General features: G+C 49.2%; 1 protein-coding gene across 1 annotated transcript; it reads right to left on the reverse strand.

Annotated features, from left to right (window-relative positions):
• Nucleotides 1–8,583: 8,583 nt before the first annotated feature.
• On the reverse strand, nt 8,584–9,569 carry LOC117852085 (uncharacterized). The gene is made up of 2 exons (XM_034734014.2): nt 9,004–9,569; nt 8,584–8,836 (listed from the first exon to the last, which is right to left on the reverse strand). The coding sequence occupies exon 1, from the start codon at nt 9,476–9,478 to the stop codon at nt 9,044–9,046; it is 435 nt and encodes a 144-aa protein (XP_034589905.1). The 5' UTR covers nt 9,479–9,569; the 3' UTR covers nt 8,584–8,836; nt 9,004–9,043.
• Between the last annotated feature and the right edge of the window lie 6,234 nt (nt 9,570–15,803).

Here is a 15,803-nt window from a genome sequence, read left to right on the forward strand (position 1 = left end):
CAACATTTTTCTTGTCTCGGAAGATTATGAGCGCGCATATGTATGTGAACTTTCGAGGCAAGAGAGTTGAAGAAGCCAAGATTTTGTTCATCCTCCAGGATATATATATATAGAGAGAGAGAGTACGGGGGGTAGCTTAATTTCTTGTCAAGCTAATCCAGCCACGTTTGCGTGTGTTGGCCGTCGTCCAAACGACGACAATATACAATCACTGACGACGCGGTCCTTCGTCCCTCATCGATCCCTAGCTAATCCCTATATAAAGCAAGCAGCCTCGCGTCCCGAAGGAAGACGCAGCTTGAAACCACACCAAAACCCCATCGCTCGAGCTAGCGGCGACGAGCGCCACATAGACAGTATATGGCTTCAAAGACGGCCACGTACCTCGGCTTCGTGCTCCTGACCGGAAACTCCGTCCTAGCGATCTACAGGTCCCGGGGCGACGCCGCGGCGGTGCTCTTCGTCCTCGCGTCCTACCTGAGCCTCGTCCTGCTCTTCTGCTGCCTGCGCCGGTTCGAGGCGTCGGCCCCGGGCTCCGCGGCCAGGGACAGGGCTAGGGTTGGCGTCTGGCTCGCCACCACGGTGCTCACGGCGCTGTTCTCCTGGCGGGTCGCCGCTGTCATGCCGTGTCCGGTGGCCGCTGGGGTCTGGTTCATGGGCGGCTGCACGGTAGCGGGAGGGTACTACGCACTGTTCCTTCTTCCGAGGGGAGAGGGAGATTATTGAGCAATGAGCATCAAGGAACCACGCTACTCCAAGGAATATTAATTTGTCAACAGATCTCTCCGCACGAGCTGTTTCATTTCGCCCGCTGCATGTGTAAATTTACTCCAAATTTCATATAGGTTGTCGTACAGTGTAAATATGTTAGATTTTCTTTGAGATTTTTACTGATATACAGCGCATCATGCGCATAGCAACATAAGTGTTGTGTACTAACAGATTTATATATTGAACATATAAAGAATTTGCATTTTTTTTAGTAGTCCTTTCTAGAATATCTCGGTTGGTGTTTCCAAATGGGACAAAATGCCCCCCTCGTCCCACTAGCTGTTACAACCGGGACTAGGGGGCTTTAGTCCGGTTGGTCTATCCAACTGAGACTAAAGCTCCCTCCTTCGATGCTTTATTTTTAACCTGGGACTAAAGCTACTTTGTCACGGGTCCAATATTCACTACGGGAAAGCTAAAAATTGCCGAGTGTATTTTTTTTGCCGAGTGTTTTTTTGCGAGCACTCGGCAAACAAGCTCTTTGCCGAGTGCCAAGCTAAAAACACTCGGCAAAAAAAAAACACTCGGCAAATCGGGGCTTTGCCGAGTGTCAAATAAAAAATACTCGGCAAAGAGGGGGGTTTGCCGAGTGTCAAAAAAAACACTCGGCAAAGAGGGGGGTTTGCCGAGTGTTTTTTTTGACACTCGGCAAAAAAATAATTTTTTTCCCTCTTTTCACCATGAAATTTTTTCTACTCCCCACATACAACATGTGGTACTCCATGTTAAAATTTGATATATTTTGGATTTATTTGCTATATTTATTTAATTAATTGCATTTCAAGGAAATTTTTGGTATAAGTCAAATTTGAACTGCAAGTGATTCAAAATATGGAACAAAATGAGTAGAAAAATGATATTCATGTTATTCGACCCAATTTGAGACCTGACCCATGAAATGAGAAGAAATTTCGAACATCTTGTTCAGGAAACACGACCACGAACGTGTGGCAGTGGTATTTCTAAATTATAAAAAAAACAAGCAAAGTCTGAAAATCATGAGATTTGTCATGATGTGATGATATCATAGGTGGAGGCTGTGGAAAAAAATTGAGAATATTTTGCACATTTCGTCACGTACGATGTTTACAAACCGAAGCATTTCAGAAGAAGAATATTAACGTTGACAAGGATTGCATAAGATTTGGAGTCAAAATGATGGTCGAGTTTTGATTTGACTACAAAACTTTTTGTATAGTCAATAGAGAATATATATTATTTTATTTAAAATTTTGACAATTTTTTAAAACTGTTAGATATTTTTTAAATTTTTTTTTAAAATATCTTTGCCGAGTGTCCTAGGTTAGACACTTGGCAAACAACCGTTCACCGAGTGTCACCCTAGGACACTCGGTGACCTTTTGTTTTTCCCAACCAAACCTTATCCCCGCACCGCACCCGGCCCCCTCGATCTCTTCCGCCACTCTCCCTCACCTCTTCCTCTCTCCCACCCCGCCCCCGGCCCCGGCGCCCGGCGCCCCCCGCCCCTCCGCCCGCCGCCCGGCACCCCCGGCCCCGCCGCCGCCGCCGCCGCCCCCTTCTTCCCCTCCGGCGCGGATCCGGCAGCCCCCACCTCTCTCCCCTCCGGATCTGGCGCGTGGTGGCGGGCGGTGGCGGGCGTGGCGGCGGGCGGCAGCGGCGTGGCGGCAACGGGCGGCAGCGGCGTGGTGGCGGGCGGCAGCGGGCGTGGCGGCCGGTGGCGGCGTGGTGGCCGGCGGCCGACGGCCGGCGGCTGTTTCTATTTTTTTTTTCTGAAAATGTTTGCCGAGTGCTTTTTGACACTCGGCAAATCATTTGCCGAGTGCTCGATGTTCGACACTCGGCAACTCCACCGTTTGCTGTAGGAAAGTTCGCCGAGTGCCGCTCGGCGAACTCTTTGCCGAGAGTTTTTCGGCCTTTGCCGAGTGCCTCAGGCACTCGGCAACCTTCCTGTTTCCGGTAGTGATTAGTCGGAATTAAAGTGGTTGGATGAAAAGTCAGTTCCTGTAGTGTGTTAAAGGAACGCTTCAGAGAGAAATGGCTAGCACCTTGACTATACGCCGGAGCGAGAGCCACACGGTCCAATTTGCCTAGCACGGGTGCCCAAGTAAGCTCCTAGTGCCAGCGGTTAAAAAAATTACTTCATCTACACAAACCTTGTAGTAGTGGCGGGACCCAGCAACTATCACACCACCTTGCTGAGGCTGAGGGAGCTACACGCTGGAGAGGGATCTGAAGCACTGCGCGTACATGACGTGTCAAGCGCTAGCATTACCTCCTGAACTATACGTCTGCTGCTGCTGCTCTAAGATATGCATGTATTACGTGGGAGAAGAGATTTAGGTCTTCATCCAACCATCGAAGAAAGTGGATGGAAAGATACTATGGGGTTTAAGAAATCACCTAGGTTTATCCTAAATTTTTCGTGAGATGACTCATCATTTATGCTTATTCATGTGCTTGACAAGGATAAGGTGGACCAAACCTATATATTCCGTTGCTCGAACCAAACAAAAATACGAGACGAAGTGAGAGGATGATATATGGATCGATTGTATAACTCAAAGCACAATTACCTCGTGCATAAGTTTCGAAGCAAGTGATGAGATTTTGCTTTTGGAGGGTAAGGAAGGCGCTCTGAAATGCTAGCGCCTTAATTTATCTTTTGTAGACCCTCTGTCTTATAGACCAAGGTCTTAGAGCGTTCGGAAGACGCTTTTCAGATCACCTAAAAGCTTATCATATCGTTTGCAGAACTGTATATATTCCCTGCCCATGTGAAATCAAAAGACTACACCAAACTAGCAGTAGCATTCCGTTTCCACCACCTTTGCGTATTGTCTACGAAGTCTTTCAGGTGAAATCGATCAGTATCAACAAACTGCATGCAGAAGAAATTAAATCAGATAAGGAAGCAGTAGCGTAGGTCTGTTTCCCACCTCCTAAAATTTTAGCTTCTAAAAAAAGTTTTAGTCAGTTTTTAGTCTATGGTCTAAAGCATGTTTGGTTCCACCTCCTAAAACTAACTAAAAGCAATAAATGTTGTGGTAAAATGATCATACTGCCCTCCCCATGCCCCTGCTCCTTCTTTGCCCGCCCCTCCCCTCCTCCCGCTTCCCTGCACACACGCACCCGCCCGAGCCCTCTCTCTGCCCCCGGCGGCGGCGGCCGGCGCCCTCGTCCCACCGGTGCCGCCCCCTCCCCTCCTCCCGCCGGCGCCCTTCCCCTCTCTCTCCTTCCCCTAGCCGCCCCCCCTACCCGGCCACCGCGCCCCTCCCCTCCTCCCGCTGGCGCTGCCCCCTCCCCTCGAATCCCGGCTGCCGCGCCTCTCCCCTCCTCTTCTTTCCCACCACCGCCGCCCCCCTCCCGGTCCTCCCTCACCCGGATTCAGCGGCGGGGGGGATCCGGCGGGAGAGCACCCGGCCAGCCCGTGCGGCGGCGCAAGGGAGCGGGGGCGGCAGGGGTGGGGTTGCCATGCGGCGGCGGCGGACGGCGGGAAGGACGCCGCTGGCGGGGGCCGGGCGGAAAGGGACGCCGGCGGCGGGTGGAATGGCGGCGAGGGGCTGGACGGGAGGGAGGGTGGGAGAGAGAGGGGGGTAATAAATGAGGGGCAGTGGGGATCCAGAATGGGCTTTAGGAGGTTTTAGAAGGGGTGGAACTCCTAAAGAAATTGAAGCCTTCTAAAAGTTTTTAGTCACTTTTAGTCATAGTGTTCAGCTCTTTAGTCACTTTTTAAGAGCTAAAATTTTAGGAGGGTGGAAACAAACACCCCGTAGTTTAGTTATTATTAGGTCCAAACGGATAGCGGGATAGGCTTTAGGTGACCAAGCAGGAAATAAATGCCCCTTCTCATTTGCTTCTGGGCTCCTTGAATACTTAGTATTTTCCTTGTCTGCTACTCTTTGTTTGGTTGAAGTAGCAAAAATAATTCGTGACGACAACGTACTAGTGCATTCCTGACGTAACCACACCACACGTTCAGTTTTTTGGCTGCTTCATCTCTGCGCAACTACTCGTTCAATAACTTGCTCGCCACGGTCCTCAAGCTTATAACTCAAGGCAGATAGCGGGTCGCCGCGGCCCCCGGCGTTGACTCTTGTCCGACACGTCTACTGTTCCATATTCCCCGCAACTGCTAGCTTTTTTAATTAAGGAAAATATCTTGTCTTAAATATTCACAGGTCAATGTCTACGACTATAAAGAAAACAAGTTTGGCATAAATACTTAGATTTGAGCCTCAAACCGAGAAAAAAAATAAGAAAAAAGAGACTAAGAAAGAAAGCTATAAAGGCTAAGATTAACCCTTCTTCCTGTATCCTTGCTTCAACCTTACTTTAATCCTTGTGCAGCAACAAACACCTCGCATCAGTTGTTTTCTTAGAAACTTTTCGCGTTAGGTCCTGCCTGACAATCATGTGCTACCTTGTAATCTTTGCCACCTAGAAATCGCACTGAGTCGATCTCTACCACGAACTCCAGCAACTCCACTTCAAGCACACTGAAAATAAACAGGGTACCACCATCTCTCCAAGTTGGCGATGATGTCGGCATCCCAACGATGCCAAGACGACGCCCCAAGAGGAAAACAACGTCACGACGCTGCCACCATCCAAACCAGCGAGTCGGTTCTTTGGTTTTCACTTGGAACTATCCCTTGAGGTTGAGGTCATCACGGCAACGCCTTCAAGAAGAAAAATGATACCCATGGCACCGTCGTCGCCGGCAAATGGTCGAGAACCGAGCCAAGCTTTCACCCGATAACCTGCACACCTTGATGACCACCAACCTTTGTCGGTTGCCGCTGTTGGCACACCACCATGAGTTGCTGAGTGCCCGTGCCCGCACAGGCACCGACGCTCGCCACGCTGCCTGCCCACCTCTCGAGCGGCGTGGTGCCAAGGACTGTGGGCGGACAGGTCAGCTTGCGGGGCGCCATAATACGCCCGACGGGGGGCTGGATTTGGCGCCCCATGACCTAGCCGGTCATCGCCGCCGCCATGGAGCGTCCGGGCGGGAATGAGTCCGCCGCTCACCAGAGGCCGTCATGGACCGTGGGTAGGCATAACCACTCGTGGGAGCGCCGGAACCGACCAGGGCTGATAAAAAAACTATTTGATAAAGTTTTTGCTGGATTCAGCAAAGAATCAGCTCTGTAAACTCTGCCAAACAGAACCTGAGATCGAGCTGCTCTACCGTTCACCTTGGAATAATGACTTCTTTTCAAGGCGCACGCGAGTAGTGTGAGGCTTGTCAGGCCGTCACACGTTCTGTCACTGCACGCGAGTAGCAGTTAAAGTCATGTGAGGCGGTGCCCCCTCTTGACTGTCCATCTATCAATCTAGCTCTTCCGTATCACTACTGTCTTCGCCCTTGTTTAGTTCACCCCCAACTCCCAACTTTGACACTATGCAAAAAGAAGATTCCCCATCACATCAAACTTGCGGTACATGCATGGAGTACTAAATGTAGATGAAATTAAAAACTAATTGCACAGTTTTGTTGTACTTTGCGAGACGAATCTTTTGAGCCTAATTAGTCAATGTTTGAACAATAATTCACAAATACAAACGAAACACGACAGTGTGCTACAGTACTGTAACAGTAATTTGATGCCTCCTAACTTTGGCAACTAAACAAGGCCTTCGTTGTGCCTGTCCTCACAAACTCGCAACTACCACCCTCCAACTCAAAGTTTCCAACACGCTGTGTCATCAACATAACCGCCGCTCTGCTGCCATCCACCCACGCACCTCCTCCTACAACGGGAGCCTCTAGCTACTAGTCCATGCTGTAGTTCTCAATCAGCTAGCACTCAGACTATGGCCTGGTTTGGTTCGTTTGCTTATTTTTAAGCACCCGTCACATCGAATGTTTAGATACTAATTAGGAGTATTAAACGTAGACTATTTACAAAATCCATTACATAAGTGGAGGCTAAACGGCGAGACGAATCTATTAAGCCTAATTAGTCCATAATTTGACAATGTGTTGCTACAGTAAACATTTGCTAATGATGGATTAATTAGGCTTAATAGGTTCGTCTCGCTGTTTAGCCTCCACTTATGTAATGGGTTTTGTAAATAGCCTACGTTTAATACTCCTAATTAGTATCTAAATATTGATGTGACACTTGCTTAAAAATAAGCAAAGGGAACCAAACGCCCCCTGTATCAGAGACTGGTGCTGCTCTTCTGTGCCATGCATCAAAAGTCAGAACTCCTCAAAACCAACCACGGAAGTGTTGTTTCATCAGGAACAGCCCGTTTGACGTCATCAGACTTCAGAGGGAATATCATGTTCCTGGAGAAAACTTGGAAAAGAAATACTAGGTTCCTCGGGAAGAAAAAAAAAAAGACACAGCCTGACCCTATGCCAGGTGGAAAGTTAGATAAAACAGACGTCGCCCTTCCTGCTAAAACATGTGATTACCAGTACAACACACGTTGGAGTTGGACCATAGACTGTCCTGACGATGGTAGGCAAAGCACATGCCTTGGAAGCTTGGGCCTTGTTTAGTTGGCCAAATTGGGAGGTGCTAAATTACTGTGCTGGCACTGTAGCACACTGTAGCGTTTCGTTTGTATTTGTGAATTATTGTCCAAACATTGACTAATTAGGCTCAAAAGATTTGTCTCGCAAAGTATAATAAAACTGTGCAATTAGTTTTTAATTTCATCTACATTTAGTACTCCATGCATGTACCGTAAGTTTGATGTGATGGGGAATCTTCTTTTTGCATAGTGTTAAAGTTGGGAGTTGGGGATGAAGTAAACAAGGGATTGGAAGAGAGAATTCCACGCATCCCTAGGGTGCAGTGATTGTGGACTTGTGGTGTGGAGTTGTGCGGCACGCATTTGTTGCTTTTGGCCACGCGGCCAAAGTATTGTTGTTGTAGTTCTTTTTTTCCTTTATTGTTGTGTTTTTTCGACCGAAGTCAGTAGGGAAAGTCCTTCCCTATTTTTTTATATTTTTTTTTATTTCAGTCTCGTTTAATTCGTTCTTATAGGAACTCGAACTCGGACCTACTGAGTATTAGTCAAGTGTTCTAAACACTAGACTAGAGACCCTTTCACCCTTTATTGCTGTGTTGATCTGGAATTTCTTCATCTTCTTTTCAAGATAATCAACAGCTCTTCTGCCTCATTCATTTAAAGAGGAATGATTTATAAATGTACTAGGATTACGGAGACTTACAGCTGCGCCAAGTAAATTAGACAAAAAGAATAGCAGACGCATAAAATTATGGGAACGTATCTGGTGCAAATCATCTATCCCGTGCAACTTTGGAAACTATGAATCAAGACCACAAGATGCTAATCTAATGGATAAGGTTAGTGGTGAAATTATTTTGCAGTTAAGTCCCCCACCCGCCGGCCACTCGTGATGGAAGGGACAGGACGGGTTAGAGGTGAAGGGGCAGGGGGATTCGCAAAAGTGGCCGGCAGGTAGGGGGCTTAACTGTAAAATAATCCTACTACTATACTCATTGGAATAAATAATCCCACTACTAACTCTATCCATTGGATTAGTATCTTGTGACCTTAATTCATAGTTTTCAAAGTTGCACATTGGCACCGATACGTTTCCTAAAAGTATACCAAGGACGATCCCTTTCTACGATCTGGTCAAGGCTTGCTACAAGGAATCAAACTCAGCTAACGAAGCACTGGTGCTTTAGCATTGCAGAAGAAATAATCCTACACGCGTATTCTGAACAAAAGGATTATTAAATGTACCAGGATTCTAGGATCATGGAGATTTAGCTCCATCGAGTAAATTAAACAAAAAGAATAGCATCGCTGTAAAAAAAATGTACCAATGATGCTAATTCATTTGATCCCTTTCTACTATTTATTTTATTTATTATTATTTCCAGGTAAAGAAGGCGATGCCACCCCCTATATATGTTGCATATACTTCCACACGAATCAAATCGAAATAAAGTTAATATTGCGGTGAGAGAACAATTAATCTACCAAAGGAAGATTTCCCTTTCCAGCACCTGCCATCTGTTTCGAGTGCTCCAATCTGATCTTGATCTTGTTCTGCTAAAGAGAGATGCAGGAGCTAAAAGGTGAAATCGATCTGAAGACAGTAAATCAACAAAGCGGACAAGGTATCAGATCAGGTCATGGTGATCGTCACAGGTTCAATCCATATGGAGTCGACGCACTTTTATTCACTTTGCAGTCTGCAGTCTGCAGAAACGCTCAGTGCGCTTCTAGCAAGAAGTGTTCATCGACCATACTCACCATACGAGGCTAGTAGAACTGCAGCGCCATCACGATCGAATCACTTCTCGCCATGGAGGAACATCATGTAGAACCCGCCGAGGACGGTCGCGGCGGCCATGATCCACGCCGCGACCGCGAAGCCCAGGGGCACCATCGCGCCGATCTTCCAGGTGAAGGCGGCGGTGAGCGTCGTGGTGAGCAGCCACACGGCGAGCCTGGCGCGGCCGCGCGCCGGGGACCCGTGCGGCGAGACCTCGAAGTGGCGGATCGCGCCGAAGAGGAGCAGCAGGTTGAGGTGGGAGAACCCGACGAAGGCGACCGCGCGGCGGTCGTCGCCGCCGACGCGGCGGACGCAGAGCGCGAGGTTGACGGCGAGGCCGAGGAGGATCGCCACGGTGACCCAGGGGAGACGGCGGTTGCGGCGTGGAGTGGCCGCCGGCGCCGCGGGATCGCGCTGGGGATCAGAGGATGGTTTCGGCGGATTGTTGGCCATCGTCCCCGGCCGGCTGCTTGGAGTTGGGGGCTGCAAATCCGGGGCTTTGGAAGTAACGTCACGTGACTCACGTCACGTCTTAGTCATGTTCGCCTCGAGATGTATGTACTATTTGTCGCTGTCGTCGGGGGCATGAAAGTTCTAGGAAACACCCGTCAATTACTGACTTTCACATGTAGTAGTCATTTGCGGTCAAATGTATAATTTCTTTTTCAAATTTACTGCTCCTCTTTGATTTTTAGCTATATCTCGATCACCTAAACTTTTGTACTTGAACTTAAACTTTTGTACTTGAACTTGAATTGGGGATGGAGATTCGGGGTTGGATGGTTACCTCCATGTCCAGCTGTCAAGGAAGCTGCGGGGCGGCTTTCCGACCGACGGTGGAGGCGGAAGAGACGGTACGGAGTGGAGGTAACGAGAGCGCTAGTGGGCAGTGGAGGCAGCAGGGACGTCTAGTCTAAATGGGATAGCGTCGGGCAGTGGAGGAGGATGGCTGCGGAGGCGGTGGAGGTCGGCGGAGGCCGCCGGAGTAGCCGGTGGCGTCGCAAGAGCTAGGAAGAAGATAAACAGGAAAAAGATGCTTGGATTCTGACCGTTGGATTGGTATCCAATGGCCACGAGTGGTGATTGATAGAAGACATGTTTTTTCCATCGATTGCTAACTAGACATATTTTTATTTTTTAGACGGGAACCTGAAATCAATCGATCAGGGCACAAACCCAGTGTTACAACGGTGGCACAGGGATAGCTGCTTGTAGTGTGGCCACTCGCACGCGCCGCATCCCGTGCGTGGGCCTTCCGGTGGTCCTCGCCGGCCTTGCCGCCCGCTGCACACTACGGGAAAGCTAAAAATTACCGAGTGTATTTTTTTTGCCGAGTGTTTTTTTTCGAGCACTCGGCAAACAAGCTCTTCGCCGAGTGCTAAGCCAAAAACACTCGGCAAATAAAAAACACTTGGCAAATCGGGGCTTTGCCGAGTGTCAAATAAAAAATACTCGGCAAACCACCCTCTTTGCCGAGTGTAAAAAAAACACTCGGCAAAGAGGGGGGTTTGCCGAGTGTCAAAAAAGACACTCGGCAAAGAGGGGGTTTGCCGAGTGTTTTTTTTGACACTCGGCAAAAAAATAATTTTTTCCCTCTTTTCACCATGAAATTTTTTCTACTCCCCACATACAACATGTGGTACTCCATGTTAAAATTTGGTATATTTTTGGATTTATTTGCTATATTTATTTAATTAATTGCATTTCAAGGAAATTTTTGGTATAAGTCAAATTTGAACTGTAAGTGATTCAAATTATGGAACAAAATGAGTAGAAAAATGATATTCATGTTATTTGGCCCAATTTGAGACCTGACCCATGAAATGAAAAGAAATTTCGAACATCTTGTTCAAGAAACACGACCATGAACGTGTGGCAGTAGTATTTTTAAATTGTAAAAAAACAAGCAAAGTCTGAAAATCATGAGATTTGTCATGATGTGATGATATAATACGTGGAGGCTGTAGAAAAAAATTGAGAAGGTTTTGCACATTTCATCGTGTACAATGATTACAAACCGAAGCATCTCAGAAGAAGAATAGTATCTTTGAGAGGATTCGATAAGATTTAGAGTCGAAGTGACGGTCGAGTTTGGTTTGACTACAAAACTTTTTGTATAGTCAATAGAGAACATATATTGGTTCGTGTGAAAATTTGGTATTTTTTTGAAATTGTTGGATATTTTTTTTTCAAAAAAAGTTTGCCGAGTGTCCTACGTTGGACACTCGCCAAAGAAACCCTTTACCGAGTGTCCACATAGGACACTCGGCAAACCAGACGCCCCCCCCCTCCAAACACCCCCCACCCCCGCCCCCCCCCCCCCCCCCCCGCGTAGACCGCCCCCCGCGCCAGAGACCACCCCCCGCGCGCCCCTTCTCCTCCGCAGCGCCCCCCCCGGCCCCCTCCCCTCCCTCTCCTCCAGCGGACCCAGCGCGCCCCCCTGGCCCCCTCCCCTCTCCTCCGGTGGGCCCCTCCCCTCCCTCCCCTTCGCCGCGCCGCCCCTCGAGGCCGGATCCGGCGGAGGCCATGGTGGGTGGGGGGCGTGGTGGCCCCTCGGGGCCGGATCCAGCGGTGGCCGGCCGCCACACTCCTTCCCCCGGCGGAGGCCATGGTGGGCGGGGCCGTGGTGGCCTCCCGGGGCCGAATCCGGCGGTGGCCGGCCGCCCCTCCTTCCCCCGGTGGCCGCCCCCTCCCCGCGTCCCTCCTCGGCGAGATCCGGGCGGCGGCCCCCTCCTTCTCCCTCTCACCGGCGAGATCCGGGTGCCGGCCCCCTCCTTCTCCCTCCCCCTCCCTCTCTGGCCGCCCCCTCCCCACCGGCGACATCCGGCGGCCGGGGCCGTCCCTCCCTCCCTCCCTCTCTCCCCCAACGGCGAGATCCAGGGAGGGGGGAGGGAGACGGCGGCACGCGTGGGCAGGGGCGGAGGGGGCGGCGGCGGCGCGGGCCGGGGGAGGGAGACGGCGGTGGCGCGGCGAGATCCATGGAGGAGGAGGGAGATGGCGGCGTGGGCCAGGTGGAGGGAGATGGCGGCGCCGCTGGCCATGGGGAGGGAGATGGCGGCGAGATCCAGGGAGGGCTTGGGCCAGTGACGGTGGCGGCATGTGGCCGGCAGTGGTGGTGGTGGCCGGCAGTGGTGGCGGCGGCGGCCAACGACTGTTTTTTTTTTTTATTTTTTTTCTGAAATTGTTGCCGAGTGTTTTTTGGGCACTCGGCAAAAGCTTTGCCGGGTGCCCGGAAAAAACACTCGGCAAAATTTGTTTGCCGGCAGGTTTTTTTCCGTGTGCCCACTGCCGAATGTTACGCTCGGCAAAGGGTTCGCCGAGTGTTTTTGAGCTTTGCCGAGTACCCCAGGCACTCGGCAATGTTCCTGTGTCCCGTAGTGGCAGCCACGGCCGTCGCATCCTCGCACCTCAACCTGATGCTCATCTTTCTGCGTGGTCCGTCGCTACGAGCGGTACGTCGCATCGTAGCTGCAGCTCGAGGTAATTACACGGTCAGTTAGCACTTAGCAGGGACCGGACGGTCTGGCCCCATGGACGGGGTCGATGCAGGAGGTCGTCGTCGGTCTACCCTGGATTGCACGGCACGACATCTGACACCCTAGGGTGGTGTGTATTTCTTCCGTTTTCTCGATCGAAATGGATAAGGGTGGTCATGTAAAATTCTTACAACAACGACTCGACGTCAGGTTCCATTCGTCGTCGTACGTGCATGTCGCGGAAAGAGGTGACAGAAACGCAAGAGAAACTAACTAACGGATGGAATCATAGAATTGAATAGAGAGTGTAAGAAAAAATGAAAGGATGTTGACACCTTTCTTACTTTATCACAGCATGCATATCTTGAATTGACGTACCCGTAAAGCTCCCCTTAGCTTCTTCCCCGACCAAAAAGGTACACCGGCAAGGCATCATGAAAGGGTCAAAAGAAGACCTCTGTTGACTTCATTTTCCTAGTGTGTACGTACAACTGTACAAGCGAGAATGAATCAACGAAATGTAAATACGCGCCCGTTTTGTTTTATTAACCAAAAAGAATTCAACAAGGCCTTTTCTTTCCTTGCTCGGAACTTCATTGGCCATTTACAACCTAGCTAGTACCTTGGACCAAATCTTCGAGGGCTTGTGTTGGTTTCGAAGCCAGCGCGTTGGCAACGCCTATACATACACTATCAGATAGTTGCAGACAATCTAACAACACACGTACGTAGCATAAAGACGTTGAGCGCTAGCGCTATGGCGTCGGTCGTCACCGTCCTCGGGTTCCTTCTCCTCACCGCCACCTCGATCATGGCGGTCATCAGGTCTCGGGGCGACACCGCCGCGGTATCCTTCGTTGCCGCGTCCTACCTCATCCTCGTCCTGCTCTTCTACTTCCTGCGCCGGTTCGAGGCGGCGCCCGCCGGATCGGTGCTCAGGGACAGGGCGAGGGTTGGCGTCTGGGCCACGACCACGCTGCTCACGGTCATGTTCTCTTGGCGTGTCGCCGCTGTCATGCCGTGGCCTGTGGCGGCTGGGGTCTGGCTGATGGGCGGTTCCGCAGTGGCAGGGGGATCATACACGCTGTTCCTTCTTCCACACTGAAGATTGATCCATGCTAGTAGTATAGTACTTACTCCCTCCGTTCCAAATTGTAAGTCATTCCAAGAATCTTGGAGAGTTAAAGTATCCCAAGTTTGACCAAAATTATAGAGAAAAATATAAAGATTTATGACATCAAATAGATATACTATGAAAATATAATTGATAAAGAATCTAATAATACTTAGTTGACATCATAAATGTTATTATATTATCATATAAATTTGGTCAAAATTGAGATACTTTGACTTTCCAAGATTCTTGAAATGACTTATAATTTGGAACGGAGGGAGTACTAGATAACAAATGTTTGATGGGAGGATATTGTTCGTCGTTCTTTGTAAATACGTACATTTGTGGAGGTAATAATATACAACTTGGGGTGTTGAAATTAGGTATGCTAATTTGGGATAACAGATAGAATCGTCGATCAGCTAATATGATTGGGGCTGGGAACGAACATGGTGTCCTAGAAAAGCATGCACGTAGTCATCTGTCAAAAGGATCCCAGATGCTTTTTGACCGGGAGTTGCTTTCATCTATCTGACCGGCTATTGATCAAGGATGACGTGGAATTGGTCCGATTCACCCACCAAAAATTCTCTCAAGCTACGTGATAGCGCTCCGGGACTGAGGTCTGACCGTCTGAGGAAGATGGAAGTGGAACCCGCCACTGTTGAAACGTACGGGCAAACCGTCAAAGTTTCTCTAAACTTTAGTTTTTATATACGATTCCGAAAGCTATACTCCTACAGTACTTTATTACCAATAAAGAAAGAAAAGTTTCTCCAAGATCGAAGTGGTCATCATTGCATCAAAGCGTTGTTCACAATTCGTGGCCACTACTCCATCTGTTGACTGTTGCACATTCCTTCTGCGTACAAGTAACCAACATGCATGCGGTGGCACCAACTAATAATGCTAAAGGCCTTCTCTTTGAACTGTCTCGTTCTCCGAGATATGGTTTGAATATATTTATATCTACTAATCTAAACTGTTTAAGATATCTAAGGTCTTATTTAGTTCCCCTTTTTCCAACTTTAGCACTATGAAAAAGAAGATTCCCCATCACATCAAACTTGCGGTACATGTATGGAGTACTAAAGAATCTTTTGAGCCTAATTAATCAATGTTTGGACAATAATTCATAAATATAAATGAAATGCTACAGTTGCGCATTTATAGCAAAATGCAAACTTTGCCACTTCCAATTTGGAAACTAAACAAGGCCTAAGATTTCTTGGAGCTGAAGCTAGAGCTAGCCACACAAGTCACTTCTCCTGTAAGCAAAAAGCCATCCGGTTGCAATTCTTCATTTCTTCCAAGCGACTTCCTTTCAAAGTCAACGCGCTAGTTTGTGTCACACAGTGGTCCAGCGCCATTTCGACCACACGGCATCGTTTACCCCCCCCCCCCCCCCCCCCCCCCCCCCCCCACACACACACACATATATAGGCCTCCTATTCCATTCCATAGCGTCCATCATCAATCGTTGCACGCAAAATTAAAACATTACGTAACTCCTCCAAAAAAAAATTACGTAACGCTAGCACCACCGGCGACTGGTGGCGCCATGGGCTCAGCGGCTACGTCCCTGGGGTTCCTGCTCCTCACCGTCAACTCGATCATGGCGATCCACAGGTCATGGGGCGACGCCATGGCGGCGATCTTCGTGATCGGGTCGTACGCCGTCCTCGTCCTGCTCTTCTACTGCCTGCGGTGGCTGGAGAGGGCGCCTCCTGGTTCAGCCGCCGAGGACCGGGCGAGGGCTGGCGTCTGGGTCACCACCATGTTCCTCACAGCCATGATTTCTTGCGGGGTCGTCCCGGTGATGCCGGGGCTCATGGCCGCCGCTGTCTGGTTGATCGTCCGGTGATCGGCCTGGGGGATTCTACGCGCTCTTCCTTCTCCCCATGGATGACTGAAGACTTTGTAAATAATTCAAGGATATTCTCATGATCCTCTCCGCCGTGTATAATACATACTCTGATGACAGACAATGAGTTGTTTGAGTTCGTCGGTTATTAGTTGACTTGTTGTGTATGTAATATGTATACACTTGTTTATATATCTGATGACTGGTTGTTGTTAATCCATTTCTTTTTTGCCATTGATATTCTGTAATAATACATGCTCCCACCGTTCCAAATTATAAGTCATTCCAACTTTCTTGGAGGATCAAAGCATCTCAAGGTTGACT

The sequence above is a fragment of the Setaria viridis genome, chromosome 4 (assembly GCF_005286985.2).
Source record: "Setaria viridis chromosome 4, Setaria_viridis_v4.0, whole genome shotgun sequence".
Taxonomy (NCBI): domain Eukaryota; kingdom Viridiplantae; phylum Streptophyta; class Magnoliopsida; order Poales; family Poaceae; genus Setaria; species Setaria viridis.

Bases quoted from the DNA above. Each gene is read 5' to 3' on its own strand.
- LOC117852085 (XM_034734014.2), bottom strand. From the start codon at position 9,478: ATGGCCAACAATCCGCCGAAACCATCCTCTGATCCCCAGCGCGATCCC.